The following is a 16,030-nucleotide window of genomic DNA, read 5'->3' on the forward strand; positions in this document are numbered from 1 at the left end:
AGTCCCCTCAAACTCCTTTCTGCTTCTTGAACATTCCCAGATCCCTCTCACGTTAGGGCCTTTGCCCTTGTTAGCCCACCTGTAAAGCTCTTTTCCCGGATTTTTGTGTGACTGACTCCTTTGTATTCACTCATCTCTCAGCTCAGGTTCCATGTTCTCAGAGCACTCTCCCTGTCTGCCCAATCTAAAATAGCCTTTCCCCTCCCAACCCACACTGCAAGTCCACTCGGTTACCCCCTTTTAGTATTACGTTTATAGTAGTGAGTGATAGCCGAAATGATCCCTGGGTGGTGCAAATGGTTAGCACACTTGGCTGCTAACTGAAAGGTTGGAGTTTCAAGTCCACTTAGCTGCCTCAGAAGAAAGGCCTGGCAATTTACTTTTGAAAGATTACAGCCGTTGAAAACGCAGTGGGGCACAGCTCTACTCTGACACACCTGAGGTCACCAGGAGCAGTGATGGCTGCAGCAGCTGGTTCCTGGGTCTGCCCTAAACCCCCCGGCCTCCAGGAGCGTGAATTCTAGGGAGCAGGGACAGTGCCAGTCTCACGTTGTTGCTGTGTCACCATGTCTTGGAACAATGTCTGACTCCGTGGAGGGAGTTAGCTAATACTTGTTGGATGATTAAGTAGGTGAATGAATCTTACGGTTCTGAGTAGAGGTCCTACATTCTTCATCTGCTGGGCTCCTCTGGTGAAATCTTTATAAGATAAAAAGTCAAGAATTTTGTGAATGCGGAAGTTTCGTCTTTAAGTTTTTTTGTGCTGGCTTCCAGAAAATGTAGACTAAAGTTACTGCTGAACTATAGTAACCAATAGCTTAGGTTTTATGTAATTTCATGCCTCTCCTCCTAGTCATTGTCTTTAATTTGATTCTGGCGATTCTACCTGTAATTGCTGGCGGAGGGGGTTGAGCTATAGAGTTGGCGAGGGAGAGAGCGTTGGGCTCAGACAGTCCTTGTGTGGCTTTGGACAAGATACTCAACTTCTCTCAGCCTCAGTTTCCTGGACTCTAAGCTGGGGTTAATAGTTCAGCCATTTGTTTATTTGTTAAGTACTTAATGCATTTTAGGCGCTGTGTTTGAAGCTGGGGAAGCGTGATGAAGGGGATAGCCATGTCCCCTTCTGAACTCTAGTCCAAGGCAGAAAGCAGTGGTAGACCGGACACTGGTAGTCAGGAGCATGAGAGTGAAGTGGGATGGCATGAGTAATCCCCTCTCAGAATGCTCTCACACTTAGTGGAAGCTTGGTTAATTCCATAAAATCTGCAAGGTTACAAAAGTTAAACTGCTTCTATCCAGGATATCTTGAATTTCTCAGTTCTGTGTGTGTGTGTGTGTGTGTGTGCGTGCAGGTGAACTTGTGCACGGGCATGCTGATGTCACCACAGGTTATATTGCTCCAGGAATAAGATTCTCTGAGTGTATCTTGATTGATGCTGTTCTGTTTTCCCTGATTTAAACCTAGGGTAATAAATTAATAAGCATACACACATAATCTTTTAACAGAAAAGTCCAGAGAAAGTAGTTGAAGTTTGAGTAAGGTAAATTAAGCTTAATAGAGGGACAGGATGTTAAATGTTTGTATTCTTTTAGGAAGGATATGCTTTCTAAGAGAGTTGCTCAACTGGGTATGTAAATAAATCCATGCAGATGCCAGACAGCCCTGAAAAAGCCTGGAGCATTGGTGAGTGGGGCTATTAGGAAGGAGCCTCCTAGGATGTAACATGTCCTGATGGTGTCATAGTCATTCAGATTAATCATTTGATTGTTTGGGGTCTAAGCTTTACCAGTCTAAACAAAAAAAAAAGAAAAATCTATTAGACCTCTTGCAATTTATGTGGTATATATGTTCTAGCTGGCCCTGGGCAATGTGTAATGTTTTCAAATGTTCAGTCAATTCTTTTACAGGGCCCTCAAGAGAACCAAAGCAATGGAATTATCTGGTGTGCCAGGGCAGACACATCCAGTCCTTGAAAATAAAAGTTAAATGAAAAATGTCTTATCGTTGAAGAAAAAGGAAAAACAGATACACTCGACATATAAAACTAATACCTCCTATTTTTGTTAGTAACTTAAAACGGGTACAAAAAAAAAGTTGTTTTTTTTTTTTTTAAAACAGGTAACAAATTTTTTTTTTTTCGAGTTAGAGGTTATTATCTAGCTAAGTTGTAATCCTTATCACTAGAGAAGTAGCTCCTGTGGTCGTGTTTGAATGAAATTTAAAAAAACCAGTAGAGGATAGCACCTGAGATGTCATTTAAAATCAAGGTAATTTACTGTGGTGTGTGTGATAACATACACACACACACGCATGTGTAGGGAATAGAGCAGGACTTTATAAATGTCTGGTCAGTGTTTCCATAAATGATAGTTCAGAATAGATGCAGCCCCACAGTTTAGTTACTGTCTGTGGTACCTCCATCAAGACAAGTGATAACTCCGTGTTACAAGTTGTAATGAACATCTTTTTCTAATTAAGTTATGTTGAATTATTCTTAAATCGTTTCCTTTATGACAGAGTAATCGACACTCATTTAAAACTTCAGACACTACAGATAAGCAAAAAACAATTTCAATTGTCCACAGTCTCATCATCCAACTATAGCTGTTAATATTCTCTTTATACCTTTCCATTGTCTTTATTTTGTATATACGTGTAAGTTTATATATTGTTTCACTTTGAGATTGAGGAAAATATTGTGTGCAGTATTACTGCCTTTGTGGCTGTTTGGAAGGCTCAGAACTCCCCACTGACTCCACATCTCAGAGTAAACCCAGAACCCTCACCACAGCTTCCTTACGGGACTTCACCACAGAATTTCTCTGGGTCCCAAACTCCTCTGGGCTTTTTCAGAGCTTGCGCTGACCTCCTAGCTACTCCTAAGACGTCCGGAGGCTGCCCTGTCTTGGGCTTTTGCTTTTGATGTCTTTGTGCCTAAAATGCCTGTTTCCTCCATGCGTATCTGCAGGGTTCAGGTCTTCACTCTGTTCCGGTCATTACTGAGATGGTACGTTAGCGGTAAGACCTTCCACTCTCTGTACCCCTTACCCTACCTTATGAATTTTCACATTACTTATCGCTGTGTGACATTCTTCCAGCACTGGGATATAAGCTCCAAAACCAAAAAACCTGTTGCTGTCGAGTTGATTGCGACTCATAGCGACCCATAGGACAGAGTAGAGCTGCCGCACATGGTTTCCAAGGAGCGGCTGGTGGATTCGAACTGCCGACCTTTGGGTTATCAACCTGAGCTCTTCCCCATGTGCCACCAGGGCTCCATAAGTTCCATAGGATCAAGGATTTTGAGTACATCTAAGCTTCCCTCTGGTAAAACAAAGTTTCATTAATTCTTGTGTTTTAAAGACTGCAGCATAAATCTCAGTAGAAATATTTATTCTCAAGCAATCATCCTAGTGAATTTTATGAGTAATCAAAATTAGTTGACCAAGTAGGTGATTTCTAGACTTAATTTTCTATTTAACCTATTAAGTGGTACTTTGAAAATCAACATGTAATTATTCAGAAACCTTATATTCGCATCATATAACATTTCAGTCTTGAAATTTAAATACATGTTAGTGCTTCTCCAACTGAAAGGGCACTGAAGAACTCACAATATGTTTTACGTTCCGTTTGGTCGTAACGTACGGTGATACTGAGCAGTCCCGGTGGCTGCGGACTCAGCTCCGGCTCGCAGAGGCCACGTGTACGTCAGGGCAGAACTGTGCTCCAGAGGGTGTCCAGGGGCTGATTTTTCCGAAGCAGATCACCAGGCCTTTCTTCCGAGGCACCTCTGAGTGGACTTGAACCTCCAGCCTTTTGCTTAGCAGCCAAGTGTGTTAACCATTTGCACCACAGCTGGAGAGGGATGCTATGATACTTAGTTGGTTTATTTTTAAGTTGTGTCAATGGCACAGGAATTCTTCATAAAATATTTAGATATTGTATTCCTTTGGCTTATTGCTGTGGTAGACTTAATTCAGCTTTATTCAAAAAACAAATATAAAGACTATTATGGGTACTTTATATTAATGAATACATATATATATATATATATATATGAATCTAAAGTATCTATTTAAATCATGTGTAAGATGCTGTGATTTAGAATGATCCCTTTAGGAAATAAGTGAGAGTACAAAAAACAAAAACAACATTCTGATCTCAATATGACATCTTCGAGAGACTGTCCCTGGCCATCCGGTCACCCTCTGTCTCATCAGTCTCCCGTAATCTTTGCTGAATGGGACCCTATTACTGTTTGACGGTTTTCTTGATTATCCTTTGATTACTTGTTTCCACCCACTGGTTGTAAGATCCATGAGAGTGTGGACTTTGTCCTTACTTACTGTGATATTTAGAAAACCTGGAATAATGCCTGGCATACTAGCATAAAATAGGTTTCTAGCAAATGTTGTTTAAGTGGATAATTGACTGAATAAGTACATGGATTCCAGTGTTTATTTTATTTTCTTCTCTCAAACTGCATGCATTGCTATGAAACGATAGGTCAGGATATTGTCAGAGCCCCACCTACTTCTCTGTAATAAATTTATAATTTGACTTTGGAGTATTTTCCATAAAAACGATTGTAGTATTTGTACTAGTTAAAGTCATTTGTTGTACCAAACAATAAATGGTTCAAACACAATAGAAGTTTTTTTCCCTTTTGCATAAAATCTGAAACGGGTGTAGTGGATAGGTGGACAGTGCCCTTCTGACCAGTAACTCAGGGATCCAAGCCAGTTTCATTCTGTGGCTTTCTTGTCTTAAGCCTTCAACACAAGTGTTTGTTGTCTTCCAGCAGAGGCTGTCTTGGTAGGAGGGGAACGATCACGAGGCATCTCGTGTGGAAGATGTGTATATGCGAGGTGTGAAAGTGGCACACGCCACTTCTGTTTGTACACACTCCAAAGGCAAGAGCTCAGTTATACTGGCACATGTGCAGCTGCAAGGGAGGCTGGGAAATGTAGTCCAGCTGTGTGCCCAGGAAGAGACTGAGTTGGTGAATAGCCAGCCAGTCTCTGCCATTTTACTGTATGTAGACGTAAGTACGTTTGCATTTGGGTGTAACGTAGCTTTTATAATGTTTAAATAGTTAAAAATTACTTATTGGTCAGCATTTTTAATTGTGAATGAAGCTTTCTTCCCAAATCACCTGTTTATATTTTGCTCAAAAAGAAGGCAGTTTATCATCTTCATGGATCCCATAGGAAACGTTTCCCTTGGCTTTAAGCACTCATTTCCCTAACTCAGTACTCCATTGAGCATTTTTACTGATGGGATAACTAGGCACAGTCCCTTTGGAGCTCATCAGAGTTGTTCTCAGTTGGTCATAGAAGCAGTCTTCTGGTGTTACTAGTAACTCCCCTCTTTGTCCAGGGATTGCTGCCTCCATCTCACTAATTCCACTTTGGCCTGTAAAACAAAGGACTGAAAAGTCAGGTTTTAGTAAGTAAAATATCAGTGTAACTATATGTATAATCACAATTTTTTTATTGTACTTTAGATGAAGGTTTACAGAGCAAATTAGTTTCTCATTAAACAATACACATAGTGTTTTGTGACATTGGTTGCCAGCTCCGTAACGTGTAAACACTTTCCCCTTCTCAATCTTGGGTTCCCCATTGCCAGCTCTCCTGTCCATTCCCGCCAAAATTGTATAAACACATTTGGATTGTTCTGGTTTAGGTCCCAGATAAACATTTTGATTTTGAAAAAAATATAGCTATCTTTTGGATGACAGTTTTAGCGGTTCTGACAGTAATTGTGGAACTATTGTCACGGTTCCCGGTGTCTTTCTTTAAGATAATATAAATCAGTCTGTTAGTTTAAATTATATGTAGGTGTCAGTCTCTGTCTCTGTACATAAAAAAAAAAAACCATGTATGTATTTTTTTCTCATAGTCAAACTTTAGAGAAATATAAGACAAGGTTTTGTTTCCCCCAGAATTGTTGTTGTTAGTTGTCACCGAGCCAATTCCAGCTCATGGCAACCCCATGTGTGCAGAGTAGAACTGCTCCATAGAGATTTCAAGGCTGTGACCTTTCGAAAGCAGATCACTAGGCCTGTCTTTGGAGGTGCCTGTGGGTGGATTCAGACCACCAACCTTTCAGTGAGTACTTGAGCACCTAACTGTGCCACCCAGGGTGCTGGACACCTAAAATTGACTATCTGAAAGGAGTCACCTTAATTTCTTGCATTATGAAGTTCTCTCTCAATTGCTTTGCTTTTTTTTTTTTTTTAACAGTAAGGAACAGAAAGTGTCAATGACCCCAAGCAATGCTAGCTTGGAATGCTTAAAAGGTCACCTAATAGAACTGGTAAAAAGGAGTTAAAGAAGTTTTGTTTACATAGATTTAATAAATATTCCTTGAATATATGACTTTAGAATTGCAAATAGTAGATATTACAATAAACAGTTTGACAACTAAAAAACAAGTAGTAAGTGGTGCTGTTGTAAAGACCACAGGAAGAAGAACTTAGAAGGCAAATGAAAAGTCAACTTTGCTGATGTTGTGCAGCGTCGTGTATAGACTCAGAGAAGTGATGTATCTCAAACAGTTTACGAGACACAAAACTTTTGGATGACTTAGAAAGTAGCTCTGTGATGTCAAAATCATTGTTGGAGATGCAGATTAAAAGTTTGAATAAATTGTTGCTTGCAAGCGAGGTGCAACATTATTTTAAATTAATATCCTATTTTCTGTGTGATTTTGTAGGTGTATGAAGAAACAGCATTAATAAATTGATGTAAGGTGCTATTTGATCGTTTCATCAATATCAGTAAGATTTTTAAGTTGACCAGTTAATAGATGCGTTCAAGTTTAAGGGTTAAGTATGTGTGTTCTGGAGCCAGACTTCAGGGACTGGAACCTAATCTCTGCCACATTTTTGCTGTACAATCTTGGCACATCCCTTCAGTTTTCTGTGTCTTAGTTTCCTCCTATTTAAAATGGGGATACTAATACCTGTTTCATAAGATTGTTATAAGAATTAAATGAGCCATATGCAGGGTGCTTAGAATAGGGCCTGGCACGTTAGTAACTGGTGTACAGTCGATCTTACTATCTTCTCTTTGGAAAAATGGCGCATAGCCTTACATTTTGGCCTCCGTGGTACCTAAGTCAGATCACATACTTTCCTCCTGTTTCTCACCATGAGAAGGAATTTCGCTTTTCCGTTCTGAAGTGGAGTTGATAAGGTTAATTTCTGCTAAATGTTTTCTTCCAACATCCAATAGAAAAGGCTGTTCTATCCCACAGCCTTTTCTCAACCAGTTGACTAGATTCAGTTGTTTCTTTTTCTTTATTTGGGACCTTGGGAGTCTATTTGTGCTCAAATTATCCCCATTTCGTAGATGTAGGAAATTTTAGGTAGACTTTAATTTTCCATGCTGTAGCTAATGTATACCTTAGATCTAGAAATGAAGTTCATGACTCATTTATGTGTTACCAACCTTGAAAATATCTGCCCTGGGGAGAGGGCTAGGGTACTTACCACATGTCAGTAGTTAACTCCAATACCTAAAGATTTATGTTTAGAGAGAAAGGCGTGTGAAGTATTCATGTCTACAAATCATATCTTAATATCAAGTCCTTTCTGGACTTGTATTATCATTATGTAGGAAAGTAGCAAGGAACTCCTGAAAAAAAAGCATAACCCCACTTTTCCTACCTGCATTGGTGGTCGTTCTGCTCAGACTGTCCTCTGAAGGCGGGTGCCCAGTCTGGCAGGAATAAGGCCTATGTGGTGTTTGCATCGTGTGTTTGGGCCAAAAACATGACTGTTTTGGAGGCTTTTTCAATCAAACGTAGTAAAACTATGCATATAAAAGCACAGAATACCTAAGTTGTTATTACTTTGAAAGAATTCTAACCTATGAAAATCTAAATGCTGATAAAGAAGAATAATTGAAATATAAGCGTATTGTTACCATGAGGTTATTTACTTTGCAGAATTTCATACAGTATTCTAAGTAGTCAGTTCCTTTGTGTATAAAAATATGATATATTTAAAATGTAATTACGAATTTTGGGGGGAACATATATAATAAAGAAATTATTATTATGGTAATGTTAGATATGACAGTGTCAACAGTTAGTTTTTTTCATTTGACAAAAATATCTGGCCTGTGGTAATAGATGATTTTGACTAGGAAAATGACAGGAAATAAAAAGGAAGAGAAAGGCACCTGTAAGGTAGATTGTCTAGGTAACAAGATGATTTCACTTAGTCATTTTACAGAAGAAACTTAAGATGGACAGAAGTTAATTAACTTACCCAATGAGGAGGTACTTAGAGATTAACCCATAAGGCTTTTGTCCTTTGAGCCTGGGCAAGAAGCTCAGAGGAATGTTAATGTTCTTATAAATTGTTAATTTTTTTTTTACAAGTTTCCCCAGTAGATGTAAAACAAATAAAAATGTTTAGAACTACTTGTGTAAAGCATCGTCATATCAACATTTTAAAATGTCTATATTTAATGAGAAATATTATTGGACCTACTAGTCTCTTATTATCTCATTACACATTTGGAAATCTTTTGTTTCCTGCCGTATGTGTTTATTTATGAGCAAAATAAATCGTATGTTGTACAAACAGCCTTTTCCTCTGCTTTATGAAATATTTGATGGAAGAAGCAGTCAAGGACAGAGTTGAATCTAGGGCATGTTCTGAGGGCTCTGAGGAAAATAGAAATTGCTCCTGGTGAATAATACTCCGGGGTCCAAATGCTTACCCTTCCTGGTCTTCTTAAAGAAATGGTATGTTTTAGAAAAATGAAAGTTGACCTTCTTGTAAAGTGATGTTTAAAATGAGCTAGTAGGTATTACCTGCTCTGTCACGCTGTAAGGAGCTCTGATGGTACAGTGGTTAAGTGCTTGGGCAGGTAGTTGGAACGCACCAGGTGCTCCGTGGGAGAAAGATTTGGCAGTCTGTGTCTGTAAAGGTTACAGCCTGGGACACCCTGTGGGGCAGCTCTACTCTGTCCTCTAGGGCTGCTTGGAGTCAGGATCGACTCCACGGCAGTGGGTTTGGGTTTGGAGATTCAAGCTGTGCGTGGAAACTGGTCAAAAAAGTAAAAGAATTAGTAGCTCTTGAAAAAGAGGTGGTAGGAAAGAATGACAGAGCAGATGATGGAAGGAAGGCAGAAAGGAAGAGGATGGGAGGGAGAGAAAAGGAAAATGGTGAGTGTCTGCACGTACTCCTGGTGTGGGGGGTTGCTTTTAAACAATGCATCCAACCAGTTTGAGTTCTGGGATGGCAGAAGGATAGCGTCTGTAACTGGATGACTTTGAGCACTAAAGCCTCCTCTGGGAATAGCTCACCAACCCACTGATGGGCTACTCTTAGATTCCTGATACAGGAATTTTACAGCTGGAAAGACCAGTGCCTCATATAGGTAATTAATTGGTAGCTAACACACTTGTGTAGTGATTTCAGCAGGCCAGGCAGCACTCTAAGCACTTCATGCCCATTAATTAATTAATTCAGACCTTATAACACAGGCTTTTCATAAATGATGAATGTATGGCCTTAGACTGTATCTCAGAGAGAAATAGGAAAGGCGTACTGCCTCTGATTCAGAACTGCAGCGATGATATGGGGAAACAGTATTTGTTTGGATAAATTCTTAGTGATGTGTATTAACATGGAGTCAGTTTTCAGTCTCTAAGTGTGATATTTAATTTAGTCAGTGGTTTGAGCCCACCAGCTGCTCTGCGGAGGAAAGACGTGGCAGTCTTGTGATTACAGCCGTGGAACTTCCCTGGGGGGAGTTCTGCTCAGTCCTGTAATGCTGCTGTGAGTCAGAATCAGCTGAACAGCAGTGGGTTTGGCTTTTTAGTGTTAATCGAGATAAGCTCCTGGGAGCATTGAATAGAGTCCAACAATAACCCCAAATCTGCGTGTTCTGTTGTAACTAGTACTTGAAGTGAAGGGATTCCAAGGTCAGGTTAGTTTGAGGAATGTATCAGTTAAATAAATTTCTACCGATAATGGGGATGTTTTTGTTTTTGGTTTGGTTTGATTTTGAAATGGATTTCTCAGAGACCCTAAGATGATAATATGCATTGTGGACCAGGAAACTCTTTTTCTTATAAAACCTGTTAGAAACAAACCTTCCTAGACCACCCCCCCACCCCCCCCCCACACCCCCCCAGCGTTCTAGTTGGATTAGGAATCTGGTACCACAGAAGCTGGGTTGTCTTGGTGATTCAGTGATGGGGGGCGGGGCCCACCCTGGTCTCTACTAAATTATCACCGGTTTGAAGAATATTTACTTATTGGTGTCAGAGACTTAAAGGCATTCATACTCACTGCATTTATGTTCAAAATAGTTCATTAACTTATAATTTAAAGATACACTATGAGATTTATTAATAAATCAGTGACTATCAAATTCCTGTCCATATATGAGACTTAAGTCGAGTGTTATACTTTCTTCTTTAAAACTAATTTTGATAGCATCTCTGTCCCAAAGAATAAAACAAAACAAGCTGTTATACAAATGATACACACACAAAAAAAAACTCAAACTCGTTGCTGTGGAATCGATTACAACTCACAGCGACCCCATAGGACAGAGTAGAACTGCCGCATATGGTTTCGAAGGAGTGGCTCATGGATTCGAACTGCCGACGTTTTGGTTAGCAGCTATAGCTCTTAACCACTCCACCACCAGGGTTTCCAAATGACACCAAGGTTTCATGAAACTATGATCAATTTTAGGTTTATGCTTACTTTATGCATTTAAGCATCTGATTTAAACTTGTTTCTTGTGTAGTTAGCAGTGATTGTAGTTCAAACTATGATTTCATTATTTGCCAAACAGTATACTGTTTATTACAGTTGTGATTCACAGTATATTTTTAGGTTGCTTGTTCCAGGAAAAAATTGAGAAGTCATAGATTCATATAATCAAATATTAAAATAAAAATATTTAAATGATAAAAATAAAAAGACTAAGTCACAGATTTCTTTGAATTGTATTATTAATGAATTGTTAGGAAATGTATTATTTAATTACTATTTGATTATATGCAGATAATTACTGTAGGTTGTCTCACCTTCACAAAATTTTCTTTTTCAACAGAATTTGTGTTACAAATGGTGGCTACAGTCACACAGTAATTCAGAATCCCTTTTAATCTATAATTTAAATAATCTATTTATATCAATAAATTGTTATATCAATTTAACAGGTACTTAGTAAACCTAGAAAAACTTGGAATAAGTGAACCTTGAGGTCTTTAGCATGATGTGCCTCTTTGTATATCTTATGAAAACTGACTGACTCTCACCCAGGGAGGCTCTGTGTCACCCTAACGCCCTTTGGTTCAAACGCGGGTGTCTGTCTGCCTCTGACTTCCAACCCTGCGTGGTTCATTTGTCTATTAAAGACTCCTCCTCCCCTAAGCATGGGTTCAGGTCTCTATTCCATTGGTGTGCGGTGATTGGGCCAAATCAGTGCATTTCAGCGCCTTTCCCCTTAGCTATTTGCTTTTCTACGACTTGTTCTATAACCTTGACTGATATGTACTGTTAATAACATTTAATAATGGTGTGATCACAATTTATGAAAAAAAGATTTTTTATAGGTTTTTTTTTTCTAATGGACTTAAGTTTTCTTAAACTTGGCATCTGTTCTTACATTTCTTAAAGAAGCATTTTATATATAATTTAATGTGAATTAAATGCCTCTTTAAGAAGTGTAAGAACAGATGCCAAGTTTAAGAAAACCTAAGTCCAAGAGAAAAAAAATTATATATGCATTTATTTTCATTTTAAAATATGCTGCTCTTCAAAGAGCAGAGGAGGTGGCGGACAAAAACTATGTTTGGAAAACTATGTTTATTTTTTTTAATCACTCATAACACCTATCACAGTGAATTTTGGGGTAGTTGAAATTAAGCTTGGAATCGGAAATATCTTATTCACCTTGATATTGCCAGCCCCTACCAAAGTATCTGACATAGGAGCTCCATGTGTTTATTAAATGGAATTGAAATTTTAAAAGTGAAAATATTTCTTCTTTCCCTTCAGACAGTCTGTGGCTCTGAACCTAAAACAGTGGTGTATTCTGATGTTTGTGGCTCTCGGTAGGTGTGAATGAATAGATTGTGACCTGCAAAGGCGGGATCTGTATCTCTTCTGTTGTGCTTGGTGCTTCTGCAGCTCTCCGTGCTGTCAGCACAGTGAATGCTTAGGAAGGATGGCCAGCTGATGGAGGCTGAAGAGAAGAGAGTCCTAGAGACTTTTAATAAGTAGTAGTTTAGTTTAAAAAAAAAAAAAGTTTAGTTTAGTGGGTGAAAATTCAGTAGAGAGTTATGTCGTCATTTGACATTATTTAATTTTTTAAAAAAATTATAATATATGGCACATAGCAAACTGAGTCATGTTTGTAAAAGACAATCAATAGAAATCTGTTTATTAGTCTGTAATTACGTGTATTGATTGATGCCCTTTAAAATCACCACACCATAGAGTCCGGTTTCCCAGGTGAGTTCTGCAGTGAGTGAATGAACTAGGTTGAAATGTGACTAGGAGATGAAGGGTCGTTATCCTGGTGTTGGACATGTTGTTTATTTTCATATCCCCTGCTTAGCTCTGTGTAAATGCGCAGTCATGAATACATCTCCACAAACTTCTATCTTCAGATTGTTCCTGCAGATACTTCACTAGTCTACGTTGTGAATAAAATATATAAACTCTGAATTTAGAGATATTTATTTACCTGTTACCTATTGCTTATTATGAGTCAGAATTGACTCGACGGCACTGGGTTTTTGGGGTTTTTTGTTCTATTGCTTATAGGAAAATTGTTATTCCCCTAAACTTCATATACTATTTCACAATATCTTCAATTATCAATTTTTAAAAACCACTCTTAGTGAGGTAGGTCATGGGTGCAGTGATATCCCACACTTAAATTAACATCTCACTTCTCTGGTGTCCCTCAGCATTTGTGCTTGTGTCCATTGATTTGACATCCTATCATATACCACCTCCTAACTCTGTGTTTAAATCTTTGCCTTGTATAAATTGTCTCCCATGAAGTTAAAATTTTTCCTTTCTGAATAGGTCGTATGTAAATATTGCTAAATCTTACCTACTTACAGTGGGATTACAGGGCATAATGTCTTCAGGTCTGAATGATCGTGGGATATAAAATCATTTTGTGTTTTTGTTTGGAACTTTGAAGTTTCAAAACCCATTGTCTGATCATTGTCATAAACCTGAATTCCCTCCCTTTTGAGGCTTATTCTAAGCTATGCAATGGCATTGTGGGTTTTTTCTTTTTTTTGGCAGGGGAAGAACAGGAGGTCGGAAGGCCAAAGGGGAGAAGGAAATATTGCTAAAATAAACTCTTATTTAAGTATTATTTTAACAGTTAAGCTTTTATAATTGTTATTATTCACTAGATAAATGGGACCAGTATTCATATGGGTTTGTTACAAGTTGGACCCTACTTGACGGAAATGGGTTTAGTTTTTTTTGGTTTATTCAGGCAGGAAGAGAGAATGTAATCAGTGTTACATGATTCTTGTTAGAATATATTTTGAGACATAAGGTGTACTAGTCATTTTTTTAGTCATTAGTATAATAAGTTTGATACTATGGACAAATACAGTATCCTTTTTAATTCAAAAGAAGCAGAGATAACTTTTAAGAGTGTAAGATTATTAAAGACACTGTTTCTTAATGCCTTATACTCTGATTAGCACAAATCAAGAAAAAAAAAGGGCAGGGTAAATACTTTTTGAATGAAGAAATGTGTGAAGTTTTTTTTTTAATGCATATTCTCTGATATATAATATGGGAGGTGAGAGATGAGAGAATGTTCTCTGGTGTATAATATGGGAGGTGAGAGGTGGGAGAATGTTCTCTGATATATAATATGGGAGGTGAAAGGTGGAAGAATGTTCTCTGATGTATAATATGGGAGGTGAGAGATGAGAGAATGTTCTCTGATATATAATATGGGAGGTGAGAGATGAGAGAATGTTCTCTGATGGGAGATGAGAGGTGGGAGAATGTTCTCTGATATATAATATGGGAGGTGAGAGATGGGAGAATGTTCTCTGATATATAATACGGGAGGTGAGAGGTGGGAGAATGTTCTCTGATGTATAATATGGGAGAATGTTCTCTGCTATATAATATGGGAGGTGAGAGATGAGAGAATGTTCTCTGATATATGGGAGGTGAGAGGTGGGAGAATGTTCTCTGATGTATAATATGGGAGGTGAGAGGTGGGAGAATGTTCTCTGCTATATAATATGGGAGGTGAGAGATGAGAGAATGTTCTCTGCTATATAATATGGGAGGTGAGAGATGAGAGAATGTTCTCTGATGTATAATATGGGAGGTGAGAGGTGGGAGAATGTTCTCTGATGTATAATATGGGAGGTGAGAGGTGGGAGAATGTTCTCTGGTATATAATATGGGAGACGAGAGGTGGGAGAATGTTCGCTGATATATAATATGGGAGGTGAGAGATGGGAGAATGTTCTCTGATATATAATATGGGAGATGAGAGGTGGGAGAATGTTCTCTGATATATAATATGGGAGGTGAGAGATGGGAGAATGCTCTCTGATATATAATATGGGAGGTGAGAGGTGGGAGAATGTTCTCTGATATATGGGAGGTGAGAGGTGGGAGAATGTTCTCTGATGTATAATATGGGAGGTGAGAGGTGGGAGAATGTTCTCTGGTATATAATATGGGAGACGAGAGGTGGGAGAATGTTCGCTGATATATAATATGGGAGGTGAGAGATGGGAGAATGTTCTCTGATATATAATATGGGAGATGAGAGGTGGGAGAATGTTCTCTGATATATAATATGGGAGGTGAGAGATGGGAGAATGCTCTCTGATATATAATATGGGAGGTGAGAGGTGGGAGAAGTTTTGAGAGATGCCGTGAATCAGTTTGTTTTAATAGAGACTTTTTATTTGAGGTTTAAAACATGAACAGAGAGAAAATTGGAATTCATGTATATGTGTATGTATAGACAATGTTTTCCAGACCTTTCTAGATTATAAGTTCTTTGAAGGCATTCTTTTTCTGTTTTCTCCACTGCATTTTATCAATTCTAAGATACTCAGGTTTTTTTCACATGTAAACATGATTTGGGCATATAAGAACCTCTGTGTTTATTGACACAAAGTTGCGTTTGTGATGGCTAGGAAATAGTAGCAAACTAATTCATACATTGATGTGTAATTTGAAAATTATAGCTCATTGGGTTAATCACCAAAGTCACCCATTTAAGCATTGAATTTAGTAGTATTTAAGGTTTATTGTATGCCCATATATTTAAGCATTTAATTTTGTGATTCTTGATGAATAGAAAAGTATCCAATAATTTGTGAATTTTGAAAATGAAGAATCATTCCTAATAACACTTTTGGATAAATGGTATGAAATGGAGTGCCAATGATAATTGTAAAATGTCTTCTTGGAGTGCTTAATTCAAATTGTGGTCCTGGTTTTTCCTGCTCCTCCCGTAGCTTCCTGCGGATTTCACAAAGCTGCACCTCGCTGACAGCCTCCACCCACAGGTGACCCACGTTTCCGCCAGCCATTCAGGCTGTAGTATCACTAGTGATTCTGGAAGCAGCAGTCTTTCTGATATCTATCAGGTAAGAAGATGTTTTCGTTGTCATTTATTTCATTTTTGTTTATTCCAAAGAGTTTTATCTAAAAAGTAAAATATATGTGTGTATGTTTTATGTGCATATAAATACATAAAACATTACTGTTTTATACTACACATGGACATACAGCATGTTGTAGGTCTCCATGAGTTGGAATTGACTTGATGGCAATGGGTGTGCTTGTTTTAGGAAGTAGAATTATTGATTAATTGTGCTTGGCTTATTTCTTAGCAGTTTTCAGAACTTTAAATAGACTGGTTGCAATGAAATTCTTTTTCTTAACTTTGTTTTATTGACTTGATTGTAGATATACTAGAATCTTTCTTGACTAAAAAAAATAGGGGAAAACTTCACGTTGTG

The 16,030-nt window shown here is 38.2% G+C and overlaps 1 protein-coding gene across 19 annotated transcripts in view; it reads left to right on the forward strand.

The window, feature by feature from the left end:
* The window catches only part of RAPGEF2 (Rap guanine nucleotide exchange factor 2), a 316,637-nt gene that overhangs the window by 238,380 nt on the left and 62,227 nt on the right, over nucleotides 1-16,030 (forward strand). For all 19 annotated transcript variants that reach the window (XM_023558460.2, XM_023558463.2, XM_023558464.2 and 16 more), the window contains one exon: nucleotides 15,524-15,655. In XM_023558460.2, the coding sequence (XP_023414228.2) occupies nucleotides 15,524-15,655 (132 nt within the window). The remainder of the gene's footprint in view (nucleotides 1-15,523; nucleotides 15,656-16,030) is intronic.

The sequence above is a fragment of the Loxodonta africana genome, chromosome 13 (assembly GCF_030014295.1).
Source record: "Loxodonta africana isolate mLoxAfr1 chromosome 13, mLoxAfr1.hap2, whole genome shotgun sequence".
In the NCBI taxonomy this organism is placed as follows: Eukaryota; Metazoa; Chordata; class Mammalia; order Proboscidea; family Elephantidae; genus Loxodonta; species Loxodonta africana.